This window comes from Rattus norvegicus, chromosome 3, assembly GCF_021556685.1.
Source record: "Rattus norvegicus strain SHRSP/BbbUtx chromosome 3, alternate assembly SHRSP_T2T, whole genome shotgun sequence".
Lineage (NCBI taxonomy): Eukaryota > Metazoa > Chordata > Mammalia > Rodentia > Muridae > Rattus > Rattus norvegicus.
In genome coordinates, this window is record NC_141536.1 from 142,640,453 (window position 1) to 142,658,994 (window position 18,542).

Below are 18,542 nucleotides of genomic sequence, written 5' to 3' on the forward strand. Positions count from 1 at the left end.
TGTCTGTTTCCTCCTCCCTCCAGTCTTCCCTCTCTCTGTCTCTCTCATTCTCTCTGTGTGTCTCTCTCTCTGATGAGGTCTTATGTACCTCAAGTTAGCCTCAAACTCCCTCTATGGTTAAAAATAACCTTGAACTTCTGACTCTTCTGCCTTGAGTTCAAACTCAGAGCTCTGTTCACATTAGGCAAGTACTCTTCCTACTGAGCTACACCCGAGCCCTTAGGCTGAGTCTTAAAAAGACAAATGGGACATCTCCAGAGCTGTGAGAGCAAGAGTGCCTTTCAAGTGAGAAAACAGCTACGTAGGAGCAAAGGAAAATGAACTGCTTGACAGAACGCAGGAGAACTAGTCACATCAGTGTAGAGGGGGAAACCTGGAAAATTCAAGACTGGGCAAAGATGGGCTAAACCCATGGAGGATTTAAATTTAGCAGCCAGACTTTGTCCTGAGAGTCACAAGGCATCAGTGGCATGCCTTTTAAAGATGGTGTTAGCCCACACACACAAGACCTGACATTATCCAATGTTAGTGAAAGAATGGGCTGACAAAATTCCTATAAACTGCAAGTGAAAACGTAGGGTGGTGTAACCACTTTAGAAAAGGTTCTGTAAGTTTCTTATAAAGCTAATCAAACACTGAGCCCCGTGACCCAACAATTCCATCCCAGGAGAAATAAAGCATATTCACAAATTGATGGGCATGAAGTATTTATAGAAAGTATGAAACTCCCTAGGGGCCACTTGAAAGAAGAATAAATTAGCACATTTTGGTGAATTTATACAATGGGAGACTGTGTCCCCATCAAGAGGATCAGCTGCAGCCCAGAGGCACCAAAGCAGCATCAGAGATAACACACGAGTGAGTGGGACTGAGATGTGCCCACGTGTTTGAAACCATCCAACAGACTAGACTAATCGATGGTGGGGAAAAGATAGATCTGATCCCTGCTGTGGAAGCTCAAGAGGTACTGGAAGGATTACAAGGGACAGGACATCTCTTGGGTGACATTCTGAATCCTGACAGGAAGGGGAGGGAGTTACACAGGTATATACCTTTTGTCAAAGCTTTCCCAGTCAAATTGTATGCTCTGTTTTTCTCTGTGACACTTTGCTAACCTGATTTTCTGCAGAATGATGATTGATGTCAGCCACAATGTCATAAGAGTGGCAGTCATGAGCATCACACAGACGACGCAGTCCCTAGGACTGTTTTATTGTTTCCAGAATGTTCTCTTGTCTAAGACTTGGTACCAGCCATGTCAGGCATTGTGGCGATCTCACCCAGGGTCCATTCACGTCATACTTCATACCTGCGGGCTTCCTTTTGTATCTGGGTAGCTTTGAAAAGGCAATTCATCAGGCTGATACCCCCCATCTGTACTGTGAGTTTAAACCCCTCCAGTCAACAGTTGCTTTGAGGTCCAAAGAGTGATGTCCAGTTCCAGAGCTAGGGCCTGACTTTGATTTCCCCAGCCCCAGCTCACCAGGATGTCAGAGGTGACTAGTATCAGCTGAACCCAGATACTCAACAAAGAGAACTATATGGTGGCCCCTCTCTGAGCTGAAACTAGACTGTTAGCAAATATTGAACTCCACCACCAGAGTATCGAGGGAAAGGGCACAGACGTTTGCAACTTTCTTTGAAATCGCTCCACCAGTACCATAGGCAGGTGTCAGAGAATAAAGCAAGTGCAGTCAGGTATCCATGGTGACACAAAAGCACCCAATATACTCTTGGGAAATTCTCACAGTAAGTTACCAGGGTTAGGCAAGATGGCTGTGGTAACAATGACAAGAAATGGCAGGTGGGGTGGAAGTCAGGGATGCCTATGAAGAATAAATTAGGGGACCTGAGGAAGACCTGAGCTGCAGAGGTAGAGAGGAGAGGTAGACAGAGACACCATTTGTGATGTGACAGAAACAAGGTGGAAAAATGACCAGAAGTCGGGTCTACTCTGCAAAGAAATGGGACTTTCTCTGTCAGGAGCATCAGAGCTGCATAAAGAGGGGTGAAGACAAGAGAGGGCACACTGGAGGGAGCAGTGGCAGGATCAAGGTCAGTCCCCCACATTTTGGTGGTGAACTTGGCTTGCCTTTGTCTAGGGGTTGAACCCCTTGGTGCCTCCTTCTCCTGGATGACCTGGTGACCGAATGAGTAAATGTTAGCACAGGAACCCAACCCTATAAAGGGGGCCATGAGGGAGGTTCCCCTGTGCACCCCGCTGGCCCCCAGGGCATCAGGCCAAGCAAACACCAAGGTATTCAAAGCCCTAGGAGGGCCCAGGCCCCAGAACAGGTGCAGAGGTGAGAGAATTTGCTTCGCTTGGGTCTTAGAGGCTCTGCTCCTGGACACCCCAAGGTGAGAGACTGCAATCCGGGTGTCATGCACTTGGGATGTGCTCTGTGCATTGCTGGCACTCAATATCTTGGGGAGGCTTTTCTAGAATCTATGCCGCGATGGCATTGTGGCACCGTGGCACTGTCAGGTGGCACTCTGGCACCATCGAGTGGCAGTAAGCAAATGATTTCATTCCTAGTCTCTCGGTCCTTGTGGTGATAACTCAGAGAAGAGCTGGACGTGGTGCTCATGTTCTTTCCAGCACATCTCTAACCATTCATTAAATCCTCCCTTGGAGAGGACAAAGCAAGGGCCCAGAGTGTGGCTCAGTGGTGGGGTTCTTGCTTAGGCCTGGCTTCCGGGTTCAATCCCCAGCACCAGGTGAAGGAGGGGTTGGTTGCCAGAGGTCAATAACACACTTCTGTTTGCATTGAAGCTTAAATAACCATTTCCTTCCTGCCCCATGCCTGTCTAGCAAGGGCTTGCCCAAACCCCATCCACAGGTGTCCAGATACCTGTGTCGGGTGGGGCTGCACACATGAAAACAGCAGCCATCACACCTAAACACCCAAACTTGGTTGTCACCATCATTGGCATCGCTGTGGTCCTGTGGTTGATGGAAAGTGGCATTCTCCACTTTAGGAAGTGAGACACGATTTCCAGTTACGAGTAGAATATTGAGCTCATTCAAGCTTTGCAGTGTGGCTTTGTAGGTCAAAACGAATGTTAACAATTAAGAGTCTCAACCATTGGTAAAAAGGATCATCTGAGGAGGTTGTGGGCAGCTAAATACGGGTACCCAGCCGACACTGGCAAAAGGTCAAGAGGGCCAGGATTGAAGTCACACAGACTTGAGTTCAAATCCTGGCTTCATCACTGTGTGACCTTGAATAAGTCACCACACTAGGACTTCATCTGTGCCATGAGAGTTATAACTAAACCGGGCTCAGGACCAGCCACTGCCTGCTGAGCATTCAGAAACGGCAGGGCCAGTCTGTTCTGCATGCTAGGCATCCCACTTCCCCAAAGTTGAGCAGGGAGAGTGGTAGGGGTGTGTGTGTGTGTGTGTGTGTGTGTCTGTGTGTGTGTCTGTGTGTGTGTGTGTGTCTGTGTGTGTGTGTCTGTGTGTGTGTGTCTGTGTGTGTGTGTCTGTGTCTGTGTGTGTGTGTCTGTGTGTCTGTGTGTGTGTCTGTGTCTGTGTGTGTGTCTGTGTATGTATGTGTCTGTGTCTGTGTCTGTGTGTGTGTCTGTGTGTGTGTGTGTGTGTCTGTATCTGTGTGTGTGTGTGTGTGTCTGTGTGTGTGTGTGTGTCTGTGTGTGTGTGTTGGGTGGAGGGACCATCCAACTTTCAGTGGGACTAAAACTTCAGAGATAATGCCATGATGGCCTCTCCAGTTGCTTCTTGGTTCCAGTCACACACTATAAATATGGAGCACTGCGGTTTACATCAGTTTGTCTGTAGTTCACGTGATCTTGCCCGGAGAACCTTGGTCTAGAAGAATGTGTCCCCTGCTGTGTCCAAGGCGTACAGAACTCAGCTCTGCTCACACATCTAATGGCTAGCCAGCTCAGCTCTTAGCTAGATATCTCTCTCTCTCTCTCTCTCTCTCTCTCTCTCTCTCTCTCTCTCTCTCTATCTATCTATCTATCTATCTATCTCTACACACACACACACACACACACACACACACACACACCCTGGATTTCTAAAGAAACAGAAATTCCAGGAGGATGCTGGGGGTGAACCCCTAAGGCCACACGGTGAAGTCTCAGGCCGCAGCCATCTCCCTGGGCCTGCCCTGGGCTGCTGGTGAGTCCTGTCCTGGAGTAAAGTGGAAGAGGTTGCCCTGAGGAGCCATCTCCACCACAGCCAAGCAGGCTAACCTCAGAGCTCTTCTCAATTTGAGAAACCCATCTACTCAGAAGCATCCTCCTCTCAGAGTTGCCCCATCTCCTCAGCCCCCAACGCACAGACACACCTACAAGGAGTAGTCTCAGAAGCCTGGATTTTCCAAACACTGTTTTCCTATATCCAGCCATGGACATGGACAGGAGTCTCAGTGAGTGCAGCAGTGATGTCAGAGATGCTCAGGCTGAACATCCTTTGGGGCTGTAGAAATGGCTCAGCTATTTAGAGGACTAGGGCCTATGTGGTGGTTGACAACCATGGATAACTCCAGTTCCAAAAAGTCCAATGCCATCTTCTGGACTCCACAGGGTCAGGCACATGCATGTGGTTGGTGTACATGTAGGTAAAACAAAATAAACTTTAAAAAAACTTCCTGGGCCTAGGCCCTGCTCTAAGCTAACACTCAGAGCTTTTCAGGTCCATCCCTCGGAAGTGCGACTCAGTCAAGGTCAGACAGAGCTGACTGTCCGGAGCCCTGCCAACCCCAGACTGTAGCACAGGGAGGAGAGGACACACATCCAGGGCCACATCAGGAGGTCTGCTTTATCCAGGTGCCATAACCTTGCTTTCCACAGGATTCCAGCTCTACCAGCCTCAACAGTGGCACCTAGAGATGCACAGGGAGAGGGAGAAAGAGCGAAGGGAAGGAACTAATAAGAGGAGAGAGAGATAGAGAGAGATAGGACAAGGACAAATGGGTATGAGAGAGAGAGAGAGAGAAAGAGAGAGAGAGAGAGAGAGAGAGAGAGAGAGAGAAGGAGGGAGAGGGAGAGAGGAAAAAGAGACTTGGAGAAACCGGAAACAGAGAGAGACCTGAAGAGAGCTGGAGCTCCAGATAGAACAGTCCTCAAGGCATGACTTGGTGAGTCAGAAGAGGCAGTTGTCCCCCTGCCCAGGGAGGTTCTGGTGCAGGTGCAGCACCCTGGGAAGAGCCGTGCTGTCCACTCTATGCTTGCCACGGGGTTCAGACAGCTCTCAGACTTACTGAGAGACCTCACTTGAAATGCCTCCCTTGCCCTGTACCCACCTCTTGGTTAGTTCCCTCTCCAGCCCAATATCTCTATCTAACTAGTCTCCTCTCTGTGCACCTATTCTGGAGGCCTCAACAGCAATTCCGGGGACAGTGACACCCTGGAACAGTGCAGAACTCTGTCAGACTTGATCTTCCACTGTGTGTTGCTTCTGTCCTCACATTGCCTGTGGGTCCCACACTCTCAGACTCTGACAACATTCCCCATGCCAACCTTTATGCTAGCATGCCACATTTGACCTGGACTCCTTGCACCAGACACATATGTCACACTGTCCCAGGTCCTGTCCTAAAAGCACCCAGCCTCCATCCTCCAACCTCCAGCCTCCTCTGATCCAGAGCTGCCAATGGGGAAGGAACTCAGAGCACTGAGCCCCACCACTGCCTGCTGTGACCTCTGCACCTGAGGCTACCTAAGCACCTGCCAGGTCCTGGGTATGAGCCCCGTCAGGGTGGGGCCCTGATCCTCATTTCCAGGCAGAGCTGGGACTGAGCCTGGCTTAGCCATGGTTTGTTTGCATTTAATTTAGTCTATTCCTGCCCTACAAAAGAGGGATTATGCCCAGAATGTTCCAGAACCTGGATTTCCGGGCTGTTGTGACTGTGCATTTGTGCACTTATCAGTGGTGGTGTGGCAAAGTTTCCAGCTAACTTGGGGTGGGCAGGGCTATGACTCAGGCTCTGGGAAAGAGAGGCCTTGCTACACAGCCTTGGCCTCTGCCAGCCTCCTCCTACTCCATTTCAAGTTGTTTAGTGTGGTGATTGGCTGATCCAAAAGAATGCAATGATGTAAAAGAAAAAAAGTTTAAATCCTAAAATCACCAAGATCATAAAAGTCACCTGGGATCACATCACCAAAAAGAAAGCGGAAAAAAGTAACTAGATGTTATCTCAGGGGGTCATATCCTTCCAGAACATTCTCTAGGTTAATTTCACTTGCCTCAGTCTTTCTGCGTTGTCTAGTGACAGTTGCCTGGTGGCTGTGGACTAAATAGATTCCCCTGTTTCAGGACATTTACGTTGGGCCTGCTTTGGGGCTAATACCAGTAACCACACTGAAGGCAGCATCCTAACAATCATGTTCCCAAACTATTTGACCATTCCCTCAGCGGAGCCCTGATTCCCCAACCCTGACTCAAGGGGCTGAGCCTATCACATGGGAAGGAGGAACAGCCCTACCTGTCTTGAATATCGGGTGGACTCTCTTCTCCTATGGACAGGCCTATGCAAAGCAGCCAGGAAAAGGTACATCTTTAGTTTCCATTTGGGGACACTGAGGCCAGAGATAGGAACAACGTATCCAAAATCAGCCCACTGGCAGTGGCAAACTTCATGTCATATAGACTTTCCTCCTTCCACTTCTAAGTGTCTAGGATTTTACCAGAATGGACGGTCTTTAACAGGGAGGAAGCAGGAGGCAGCAGTACAAGGCCTCTGGATTGCTCCTGGCAGACATTGCTAGTCAACTGTCAACTGTCACATCCTTTCCTGCTGGACCCACACCCCTTAGGACATCGACAACCATGACTGGGGCTTGGTACAATAGTGAATCCCCATTGGTACCCAGAAGAGCTAGTGTGTACTCAAGAGGACTTGAGTCTGCCAAGAGTAGCTTGAATTCTTGCTTTCCTTCTGTCCTCTTCCAGGCAAGAAGCCATTGGAAATCCTGCTGGTTTCCAGCTGACCAATCCCACCATGCCACTCCTCCCCACACCCTCTGTTTCTATGCAACCACAGTCTTCTCCGGAAAGGCTGCCCACATCGAAGCAGGACAGGGTGGAACAGGGTGGCAGAGTAGAGGACAGAGTGAGGAAGAGCTGCCCCTGCTCTAGGGCCATGGGAACTCAGGCAGGTCACTGTTCTTCCCCAAGACCCTGATCCATCTGGGACAGGGGATCCCAACATGCTATTCTCTTCTTCCTGGGACTGCTTGATGGTCTGCAGAGGAGAGGTTGGTGGTCTTTTCCACTGTGCCTCTTGCTGCACAGGGACAACCAGCTTTGACATGACATGGCGTCTCTCCTCAGCCCTAACCCATCTGCCTTAGATGGCTAGTGGCTAGAACCCTGCTCACCATCTGAGAGTGGTGAGGACCACCATTCTCCACCATCTGAGAGGTGGAGAAGAGGGAAGAAAAGTGTGTCCCGGCTGTGCAAGGTATCCTTGCTCTCTGTGGATGGATGTGCTTTACGCTGGGCCTTAGTGGCACTCTGGAAATTTTTCTAAGCCTCTCTGCTGAGCATCCCAAGCCTTAACCGGTTCAAGGCAGAGCTGCCTGCTGCCCACCCTGCCCACTGAACCATCCTCTCCAGCCGTCCCTGGCCCTCCTCAGTCCCTGCCTTCCTGGTGTCAATTCATCTCCTCCCCAAACCATGACCTCTAGCAAGCAAAGAGCCTGTCCTGCTGTGACCACACCAGCCTGGATGCCATCCACAGCAGTGACTTCCCAAACATGTCATTCTGCCCACCATAACTGCAGCTCATTCACATGAACAGAACTCAGCCCTTTGTACATCTCACTTCAGGAACATAGCCTCAAGATCCTAAGTGATCTTGGGAGAGCCCTCTCCCTCTAGAACCCTGTTTCTTTCTGGGAGACCAGCGCTGTCCCTTAAGAAACGCCTTCACAGAGATGGACGTGTGGTGCATGCTTGTAATATCAGCACCTGGGAGGCAGAGACAGGAAAATGGAAAGTTCAAATCCAGCCTGAAAAACATAGGAAACCCTTGTCCAAAAAGAGAAAGGGAGGGAGGAGAGGTTGAGGGGAAGAGTGTGAGATAGGAATGAAGGGAATGCCTCCACGATACCCTGCCCACATCTGATAGTGCTCAGTACTCTAACTGGATCAGGGCTCCTGCATGACGGAACCCCACCCTGACCCCCACACCCCTGCACTGTGGCCTGCCCGTCTCCTTGTTGCAAAGCATCTGTGGAGTTGCAGGGCCTAGCACGCTTGAGTTTTCAGCAAATTCTAGTGTGAACACCCCCCTGTGTGTAGCCAGAGCTCCCTGCTCTCCCCAGGTGACAAGCAAAGGCCTCTCCAAAGAGAGAAGCTGAAACCTGGCAGATGAAAGACAGCAGCCTGGGAGAAGGCACGGCATGTGCAAAAGCCCTGGGGTGGGAATGAAAGGAAAGTAGGGCAAACTAGTACGGAAAGAGGACTTAGATAAGCAGCCAATAGCTGGGTCTTACAGAGCTTGGTTCTTATGCAAAAGCACTGCAAGCTTTGGCAAGTTGGACAGAGGGCCAATGGTTGCTGGGCAGAGTGGACCTTTGGTGAAAGAGACTTATCGTGAAGACACAGAGACCAAGAGGGGACGAACTGTATAAGAACAGCGGAAGGGAGGAAGCAGAGAGATGGCTCAGTGCATAAAGTTCTGTTGCAGTAAACATGGGGACCTGAGTTTAGATCCCTGGACCCATATAAAAGTCTGGGACAGCAGCATGTGCTTGACCCCAAAACAGGCCAGGGCCAGACAGACAGGCTCTGTGGACTCGCTGACCAGTCAGTCTACTTGAATCAATGAGCTCCAGGTTCAGTGAGAGATTGTGTCTCAAAAACTAGGATGGACCCAGCGCTGGAGAGGTGGCTCAGTGGTTAGAGCACTTGCTGGTCTTCCCAAAGACCTGAGTTTGGTTCCCAGCACCCACACCAGGTGACTTATAACTGCCAGCAGCTACAGCTCTAAGGGAATGGATGTCCTCTTCTGGCCTCTGTGAGCACCTCCATACACAGGGCATACACTCACACAGATGCAGACACATAAATAAAAACTGTTAAAAAAATCTTTTCCAAGAGAAAATAATGAGATAGTGAGCCACAGAGGTCTAGCAACAGAGGTGGACGCCTGGCATCAACCTCTGGTGGTGTGTGTGTGTGTGTGTGTGTGTGTGTGTGTGTGTGTGTGTGTGTGTGTGTGTGTGTGAGTGTGTGTGTGTGTGTACATGCATGTGCATGTGTGACACACAAAACATACATGCTCACATACACACACACACACACACCAAATAAATACATAACTTTTAAAAACACGAAGGAATAAGGAATAATGGAGGGACAAAAGACATGTCAGGCACAGGGAACATACCTCAGGATTGTAGTGTGGGCTTTGAGGACCCACCAGAGGGTTGAGATGACAGGGATCAAGCCGGGGAGCTGTTCCCTTCTGGATTGGGTCCTGAAGGTGTCTGGTGAGAGTAGCTTTGTAATGGTGGTAGAGTTGCCCATTCAGGGGGTGAGGATGTAAGCATTTTCTCCTCCGAAGGGAGCAGAGACCACAACTCAGGCACAGGAGAGGGTGAATGCCATTTTCCAAACTCCAAGGTTTCCCTCTGGCTACCACCACAGAGGAGCTTTTATTATTATTATTTATTATTATTATTATTATATTTTTATTTTTGTTATTTTATGTATATGGGCGTTTTGCCTGCATGCACATCTTTGAACCAAGTATGTGTATGGTGCACAGAAAGGCCAGGAGAGGGTGTTGGCTTTCCTGGAACTGCAGGTACAAATGTGGATGCTGGGACTCGAGCCCAAGTCCTCTATAAGAGCAGCCAGTGCTCTTAACCACTGAGCTATCTCTCCAGGCCCAAGAGGAGCTTTTGTGAGGTGTGAGGAGTTCCAGGAAGGGAATGCACACCAGAGTGTGAGGGCCTGAGAGAAACGAGGCCAGAGGAAAAGGTGCAAGGCCACATGGGACCAGGCACACAACCCAAGGGGTCCGGTGATGCCTGTTCAACCCTGAATGGACTGAGCTGAAAGGCAGGAAGCCGGAGCAGATGTGGGCACTGGCCTTGGCACCAGCTCTACCACCCTACAGAGGGACATTGTCTGTGGGCAGCAGGCATGGCAGCTGAGGAACCAAACGGGCGTGTGTCTCTGCACATGTGCCTGAGGCACTGGCAGGGTCCTTCCGGGAGCCCTCCTGGCTCTGCAGCAGCTTGCCTTGGGTGTTCAGGGTCTGTTGAGTGTTCCAGACACGGCAGGATGCAAACCACACTCTCCTCCATGACCAGCCAGAGACTGTTTAACCTCAGGAACACTGCCCCTCTCTCATCATCATACAGATGGGGACAAGACTTAAACAATGGATCTCTTAGCCCTAATCCACAGTTTACCACTTCCAGATAGAAGCCAAGACACGTGTCCAAAGGTCACATCAATATCCCTACTGACCCTAATGTTAACCAGGACCCACCAGGGCAGAGTGGTCAGGAGTGTGTGGCCTTCACTAGGTGAGTGGGCTCAAGGCCTCTCCCTGACTCTCCTGGTCCTGTGACCTTGAACAAATCTCTCAGCCTCCGATGATCCTGGAAAAGGCAGAGTTGTTAATTCCCATCTGGCACTGCATGGCTAAGTGGGACCAGCCTGTGTCCAGGCAGGGGTGGCCAGGGCCCCTCTGGCCAGTTCACTCTTGTCCCTGGGCCCATGGTCCATCACTCATTTTTCTTTACCTCCACAAACACCCACTGCCTTCCCGGTGGTGTCAATGAAGCAGCTCAGGTCACAAAATGACCTGTGACAAGGACATATGGCCCACAGCTCAGCCTGGTAGACAGCACTACCATGAACTGCCATTGTACCAAGGAGGTGAGAGGTGAAGCGCCTTGCCCAGGGAAGCATAGCAAAGAAGTAGCGTGGTGGGGGAGGGGGATGCATGCCTATTCTCTTAAAGAAATCAGTGAGTAGAGATGTCACCACATCCTTGCATGTCCTTGCTGCATGGAAGTGGGTGTGATGGGCAAGGCTGTGCCTCCCTCGCTTCCAGGGGGTTGCCCTGCCTGAACTGTCTAGTCACTTCTCTACAAACCTCATCCTGTTGTAAGCAGTAACAGTGACAACAGCCCCAAACACACTGCTACTGAGCGTTCCTCTGAGTAGGCAATGTCCTCAGCTAGGTGCCCTGTAAGACAGAGGAGCTTGAGATTGCCCATGTGTACGCATTTCACATATGGACACTGAGAGGCTCAGAGTCCCAAGTCACTTCGAGTGGATAAGGTGAAGACAGGGCTTGAACCCGCTTCGACCCCTAGCACACATCCTGTATCTACCATGCTGTGGAAATGACCCCAGATGGCTTTTGAAGCCAGATTTCTGCTTGGACCCCTGGCTCTTCTGTTTGCTGACTGTGGAGACTGGCTCCTCCTTGCTAATAGCAGGATGACCGGCTGACCATGCCTGAGGAGGATACCCATCAGCCTAACTGATGGAAAACATAGGGTGATGTCAGCTGTGTCTGAGACGTTCGTTCACTGTGGCTGTTCCATGCTCATTGTGGTCCTGTACGAGGCGTGGAGGTCCCTGTGCTCACAGATAGACACTAGGGGAACTAATGTCAAACACATAGCCTATAATCCACCCAAAAGGCCTGGAGAGGACATATTTACTAGCTCTATCTGTGTGGCCAGAGACTTTGCAGACCCAGCTCCTCCCCGAGACCCTCAGTCAATCTATAGAAGCTCTCTCTAAGGACCTTAGAAGAGTTCTAACGCAGTCGTGACTGGTCTTCATTTAGCTTACTTTGTCCCTCAGGGAGGCTTACATATGCCTTTTTTGTGGATGTGAAACTGATTTCATTTTCATCAAACAAGTTTTCACCAAATTGTGCTGTGCTGTGCTTAAATATGCCTAAAATGACCTACTTGGGTCAGACTTCAGAAGTTTGAACCAACGAGGGCTACAGAGTCATATTGAACTGAACTGCCTTCCTGTCCTCTGCGGAGCCTCACCTTTCTGGCTGTAGAGATTGCAAAGACCACTACATAGTCCTGTGACAGTGATTTCCCGGGATGCAGGGAGTCCTTTTAAGGCTTGCTGTATGCTTACCATATGTCCCAGTGCTCCCTCTGTCCCTCCAGCCAGCTTAGACCCTCCTTTCTCCAAACCTCAGGAAGCTAGAGCTCCCAGACTGCTTCCAGGAAGGGCTTTGGTTCACTAAGAGCTACAAATATTTACCTTGGAGACCTCGGCCCAGCCTGAGGTCTTGGCCCACATGCTCAAGGTGGCCTGCCCAAGTCTGGATGCAAGATATAAGGCTGGGTCTCCAAACTCACCACCGAGGAGAGGAGCAGGCAGACCCAGGACTCCAGCACATTCAGGTAAAACAGGAGAAGGGTCTAGAGGCCTGGACAGTCAGGAAGGTTCCTCACAGAGAAGACTCGCTGAGATTAGCCAAACTGCTGGGCGAGAACTGAGCCTGATAACACCCCTGTCAGCTTTGGTTTCTGGGGATCAAGAGAGGAAGGGAGGTGCTGGATGCTTTGGATTCTCATCCAAAAGCCATGAACAAAGATTGAAGCGTAAGACAGGTAGGTCTTTTCCAGTCCCAGTGTACGGACTTCAAACCACTGCACAGAGTGGCCGTGCAGTGTCTGCATATGCTGAGCTGTTGCTGGGGACAAAGAGAAGCAGCCCTCAAAGAACTCCCAAGTGGCCATTATGTGATTACTGTGTTTAAGGAAGGCCCAGGACCAGAGAAAAATCAGAGAAGCCTTCATGGAAGAGATAGTGTGAAAGACGCAAAGCTGAGTGGATGCTGGAGAGGAGCAAAAGGCATGAAAATGGAAGGGGTTGAGGACTACATAGTGGGTCCATGATGAGAACAGAGACTAGGGACCACATAGTGGGTCTATAAAGAAGGCATGGGTTGAGGGCCACGTAGTGAGTCCATGACAAAGACAGAGGCTAAGGACCATGTGAGGGTCTGTAAACAGAGCAGGGACTGAGGACCATAAAGTGGGTCCATGAAGAGGGCAGGAGATGGGGAACAAAGGGTGGATGGTCACAGGCTGGGATATGAGGGTGACAGTATCTCCCAGAAGAGGCAATGCTACAAGTTCTGGGCTCAGAACCCCTCTAATCAGGAGACTGAGCAGGGGGCAGGAGAAGGGGGCAGAAGGGGTCCAAAGGATTTGGAAGATAAAGACACCATTTGATGGCATAACTGCCTTGTCAACCAATGCAAGCTGTCAGCTCTGCCCTCTGGCTTTAATTGTAGTATGACTTCCTCAGATCCCAGGATCAGTAATCACAGTCCTCATTGGTAGGCTCAATAGCATTCATGAGTAACATCAAGTCGCAGATCCATTTACCCTCACAACTCCCCTCCCAGGTGCTATCATCTCCCGTTAGCCAGCCGCTCATGGGCTCCAAAAGGTTAAGTCCCTCACCCAATCACCAAGCCAGCCATAGAAGATCTCCTACTGGAGTATCTCTGACTCCCAGACCCACAACACATCCCCTTCAAGTTGCTGACACTCACTGATGGGGATTGTGCACCTTTGTAGGGATCTCCAGACGGCTGGTTCCAGTTTGCCCACAGCCCCTCAGAGGTCATTCATTCACTCGGCAATTCCGTATGAAGCACCACAGCCAGGCTCTGTGCTGGGTGTAGAGACAGTCATGAGCAGCCAGAAGGTTCTCCCTCCCAGAGTTCACAGCCTGGTCAAGAACTCTGATTTGACAACAGTGTCTCATTCCACAACAGACACATTAGTCTTTGGTGACAAGACACCCACATTCTGGGGCAGGCAAGGGCACATGGGTCCCAAGGGCCATGTCTCCCTTTTCTCTAAACGAGACAGTCTGCAGAAATCTTCAGCTCTGTGTAAGGAGTTTGGGGAGGAAGACTGACCAGGGCTGAAGGTGTAGCCTCTCTGCCCTGTGGAGAGTAACAAGTTGTCAAGGGACAGACACCACAGCACCACAGCACTTCTCCCAGAAACTATCATGGCTAAGAAAAGAAATGGGACAAGAAATGGCTGCTTTAAGCATGCTCAAAAGGAGGGTTGAGGGGCTGGAGAGATGGCTCAGAGGTTAAGAGCACTGAGTGCTCTTCCTGAGGTCCTGAGTTCAATTCCCAGCAACCACATGGTCATAGGATCAGACACCCTCTTCTGGTGTGCATAAAGACAGCTACAGTGTATACATAAAATAAATAAACCTTTAAAAATAAATAAATAAAAGACCCATAACAAAAAAAAAGGAGGGTTGCTCTAGGCTGTGCATTCTGAGAGGGAGTACCTTGCTGCCTGCTCCTGACTGTGGTCCTACACCCAGCACAGAGCCCAGCTGTGGGTCTTCATACGTAACTGCAGAGTGAATGAATGACCTTTGAGAGGCTGTGGACGAACTGGAGCCAGCCTTCTGGAGATCCTTGTGGGTTTTCTGCAAGGAAATGGCTGTCTGCCAAGTTCTTCTTGTGGGAAAGGCAACACACTGAATGATTTCTAGATATTGTTAATCCCAGAGACTCTGTGAAGTGATGCTTCATCGTGCCCACTGGCCAGAGGAGAACCCCAAAGCACAGAAATATCTGTGCTTTAGTCGATGATTCGAGAATGTTCGGCTAAGTCTTGGCTCTTACCTACTGCCCTGAATGTCTCTCCTGGACACTGTGCCCCAGGATACCAGGCATTATGTGCCTCCCACAGGCCCCTCTGTCCAGCTATCAGGACCCTTGTGTTTACCACAGGCCCTACTACCTGCCACCTACTTCTCATCAACAGCCATGAAGATGACCAACCCATGGATCGTCAGCCTCCTGCTGGGAGCCACACTGGTCCAAGCTAACCTCTATCCTCCTGCAGTGCTCAACCTTGGCCCAGAAGTCATCAAGAAGCGTAAGTCATGAGACCCCAGGCCTCAGCACCATAGAGCAAGGGCAAATGGAGCAGTCCTCCATAAAGGAAGGGAATTCTTCATCAAAGGAAACTACCAGGCAGGGGTGGAGCCCCAGGCTTGAGTGAGACAAGTAGTGGCTGAGGTATGAAGGTCTGGGGTGGTATGATCTCAAGAGCCCATGATACCAGATGTCCTCAAATAATATTATCCCTAAGACCTACCAGTGGACAGAATCGGGTGGCTTCAGTCCCACCCAAGGGTTTGTTACTCCAGATCCATGACCCTAGGCCTGGTCCTGGACCTAAGCTTACTTTCTGTAAGCACATGGGAAGGCCTTTCTCCCTGGGCCAACGGGAACTCCCAATACCACAAGAACTAAGAAGAATCCCAGGCTCTCTAGGCAGCCTTCTCCCTGGCTCATTTCTGCCATGGGACACAGTCCTGTGTGCTAGAGGACATATGGCAGCATCTTCCACCCAGGCATTGATAAGTGTCTCCTGTGGCAGTGTGGCAATTACTTGGTAGACAAGCTCTTTTCCAAAGGCTAATGGAAGCAAATGGCTTAAGGCTAATGCGATGATTCTCAAGCATGTGGTATGGGAGCTATGGGGCCCTGGGGTAAGCAGCCATGGCCAAAGTCTGCAGCCAAGGAGCTACTACTACTGGTAGTTTTGGAGGAGATTCCCAGGGTCCCCTGCAGGGGAGTCAGTGGGCTCACCCAAGCAACTGACCACTGAGCACCAGGTGCCACTAGGAAACTGTCTTAATTAACTCCATCGGAAGACAAAAGCCACACCGTAGACCTGGGCTGAGCTGTTTAATGTGAAGAAGAATAATGGAACATGGAAGGAAGGAGGGTTTGCCTAAGAGGGAGGAGGGAAAAGAACTCTAAAGAGCACCCAGAAATGAGGTGGCACCCAAGGACAGAACAAACTCAGAACCAGAGACCCCATCCCAGGCCTCATGTGACTGGGTATGACTAACCGTTAGGTGGAGCGAAGCTTGCTAGGTTGTGCCAGGCCAGTGCTGACCCGCCGCTGGCAAACAGAGCACACACCTGCCCTGAGCTGATGACATCCTTTGGATTATGTCCCTGGAGGGAGAAGTTGTTTTATCTCTCAAGGGGATCATTTCTGGGTGGCCCCTGGAAACTTGCCAGGGGCCTTCAAAATTTACTCTCAGCCTTCAGGAGCCCTGTTGACTGGCAGGTCAACGTTACCTGGGCAGTGACAACGCAGGGGCAAACAAGAGACACGCTTCGGGGACTTTCCACTCCATGTCCCTCGAAAGCCCATACTGATGGGGTCTGAGATTGCCAACCAGAAAAGATAAAATGTAATGGGTCCAGTCCCGTTAGCACAGAAGAGGCGAATGCTTGATCGGAATGCCACGGGGTGGGGGTGGGGCTCTGAAACACTGGCTGGCATGGTGGCACACTACCTATGAAATGGGCTCTGGCCACTGGAGAAAAGCCAGCAGGGGCCAGCCCCAGGGCCCTTGTTCGCATTTCTTCCTTCCTCTGCTCAACACCTAAGGCATTTTGGACAATAGGGCAAACAGTGAGAGTGACAGAAGACTGTTAGCAGGCGTTGATTGGTCACCAAACCATCCCCAAGGGAATGCTTAGCTCGAGAAGTATTTGGTGCTGGCTAGGGAGAAGGAAGACTCAGGTCCAGCATCCCAGCAGTGATTGGCAGCCCTCAGTGTGAGAGTTCCCACTACCTCCAGCCTCACTGTCCACCCAGGGGCACCACCCTTCAGGGCACATCTTCATGGTGAAGATGATCAGGTTGAGAAGGGGTTCCTCAACCCAGAGCCACTGCTAGGCTACTTTCCCTGCCTCCTCTTGACATCTATTCCCTGCGTCTATCTGCAGACCTGACCCAGGCACTGGAGAACCACGATGCCACTGCCATCCTCCAGGAGTTGCCGCTGCTCAGAGGCATGCAAGATAAGTCTGGCAGCATCCCCATATTGGACAGCTTCGTGAACACTGTTCTGAGATACATCATCTGGTGAGTGGGGCTGACAGAACGGGGAGCCATCTCTTCCCCACACCTCTGCTTACCTGTGCTGTTTGTTCAGCTGCCCACCAACAAACAGCAGTGGAGATGCACCAGACTAAGTTCCTCTTTTGAAAAGCCCCCAGAATGGCTAGTGGTGATCATAAGGCAGCGTCACGGGTAAGAGGGCAGCCACAGAGAAAGATGGCCCCAGGTAGGAGAGTGCTGGAGCCAGGATGTGCTTTTTAATGAAGGCAAAGACAAGAAACTGGGATTTCAGGCAAAAGGGACCAGTGGAGCAAAACCATGGAGGGGCAAGAGTCACTCAGAATGATTGCATTTCAAACCCCAACAGCAAAGAATGACAGGACAGTAGGAGCTTACTGTCAGCTCAACAGGCTGAGGCTAAAAGCCAAGGAACCTGAAGAGAAGCAAGCAAGGTGAAGGGGAGAGACAGAGGTAGGGCCATGATGGAAAGGATTAGTAAACTAGGCTTGGGGTCCAGGTTCTGCTCGGGTGTGAGGAAGTCAGAAAAAGGATGGGTGCGGGCATGGGGATGACACTCCTCTGAACGAGAACATGATTCTCATCTCCCCTCTACCCTGTCCAGGATGAAGGTCACCTCTGCTAACATTCTCCAGCTGGTTGTGCAGCCTTCAACCTATGACCAGGAGCTGGTAGTCAGAATCCCCCTGGACATGGTGGCTGGATTAAACACGTGAGTGTCCCCCAAATCAGACCCAGCTCACCTAACAGTTTCATCTACTCAACTCCCCCAACTCCGTGCAGACATCTAGAAACAAACCCCAACGTTAGAAGAGCAAGAGCAAAGTCCCTGAGGCAGGAATGACAGAGAGAAGGGAAGGAGTGGGAAGTGGTTAGAGCTGAGCTCAGCAAGCCGCCGAGGACTGATGGTGCAGGGCCTTATGTGACAAGATGAGAACTGCGCTTTAACAGAGCGTGAGAGTCAGGAGCAACAGAAGGTCGGAGCTAAGGAGAAAACAGTGTGGCACAGAATGGAGGCGGGAACGCCACATGGAAGGTCCTGCAGCCGCTCTAGAGGAGACAGATGGCTGAGGCCCAGGTTTGGGACAAGTGAGCAGAGGAGTAAACAGACTCTGTATGGGTTGGAAACAGGCAGAAGCAACAGGGATTCCTGTGAGTTAGATATGGAGGGGGATGGGGGGAGGAAGAAGGAGATGGAGAGGGAGAGGGAGAGGAAGGGGGAGAGGGAGAGGGAAGGGAAGGGGGAGAGGGAGAGGGAAAGGGGAGAGGGAGAGGGAGAGGGACAGGGAGAGGGAGAGGGAAAGGGGAGAGGGAGGGGAAGGGGGAGAGGGAGAGGGAAAGGGGAGAGGGAGAGGGAAAGGGGAGAGGGAGAGGGAGGGGAAGGGGGAGAGGGAGAGGGAGAGGGAGGGGAAGGGGGAGAGGGAAAGGGAGAGGGAGGATTACTTCAGAGTCTGCTCCCACAATTCAGGGAGGAACAGCCAGCAGCCAAGACCACCAGGTTTGAAAGAGGCAGGCCAGGGGACAATGTGGAATCCACTGCTGTTGTGCCTGAGGACTCAGAGGATATCAGAGTGGGGCACAGTGTGTGACTTGGAATCCCACGGCATCCATACGCAGTGAGATCAGGAGAG

At 50.9% G+C, this 18,542-nt stretch overlaps 1 protein-coding gene across 4 annotated transcripts in view; it reads left to right on the forward strand.

The window, feature by feature from the left end:
* Positions 1-2,211: 2,211 nt before the first annotated feature.
* Bpifb1 (BPI fold containing family B, member 1) overlaps positions 2,212-18,542 on the forward strand; it is a 33,439-nt gene continuing 17,108 nt past the window's right edge. The window contains exons 1-4 of one of the 4 annotated variants that reach the window (XM_087653920.1): positions 2,212-2,358; positions 14,754-14,901; positions 16,779-16,917; positions 17,516-17,623. In XM_087653920.1, coding sequence (XP_087510046.1) covers positions 14,790-14,901; positions 16,779-16,917; positions 17,516-17,623 — 359 coding nt within the window. In that variant the 5' untranslated portion in view covers positions 2,212-2,358; positions 14,754-14,789. 4 annotated transcript variants of the gene reach the window in all.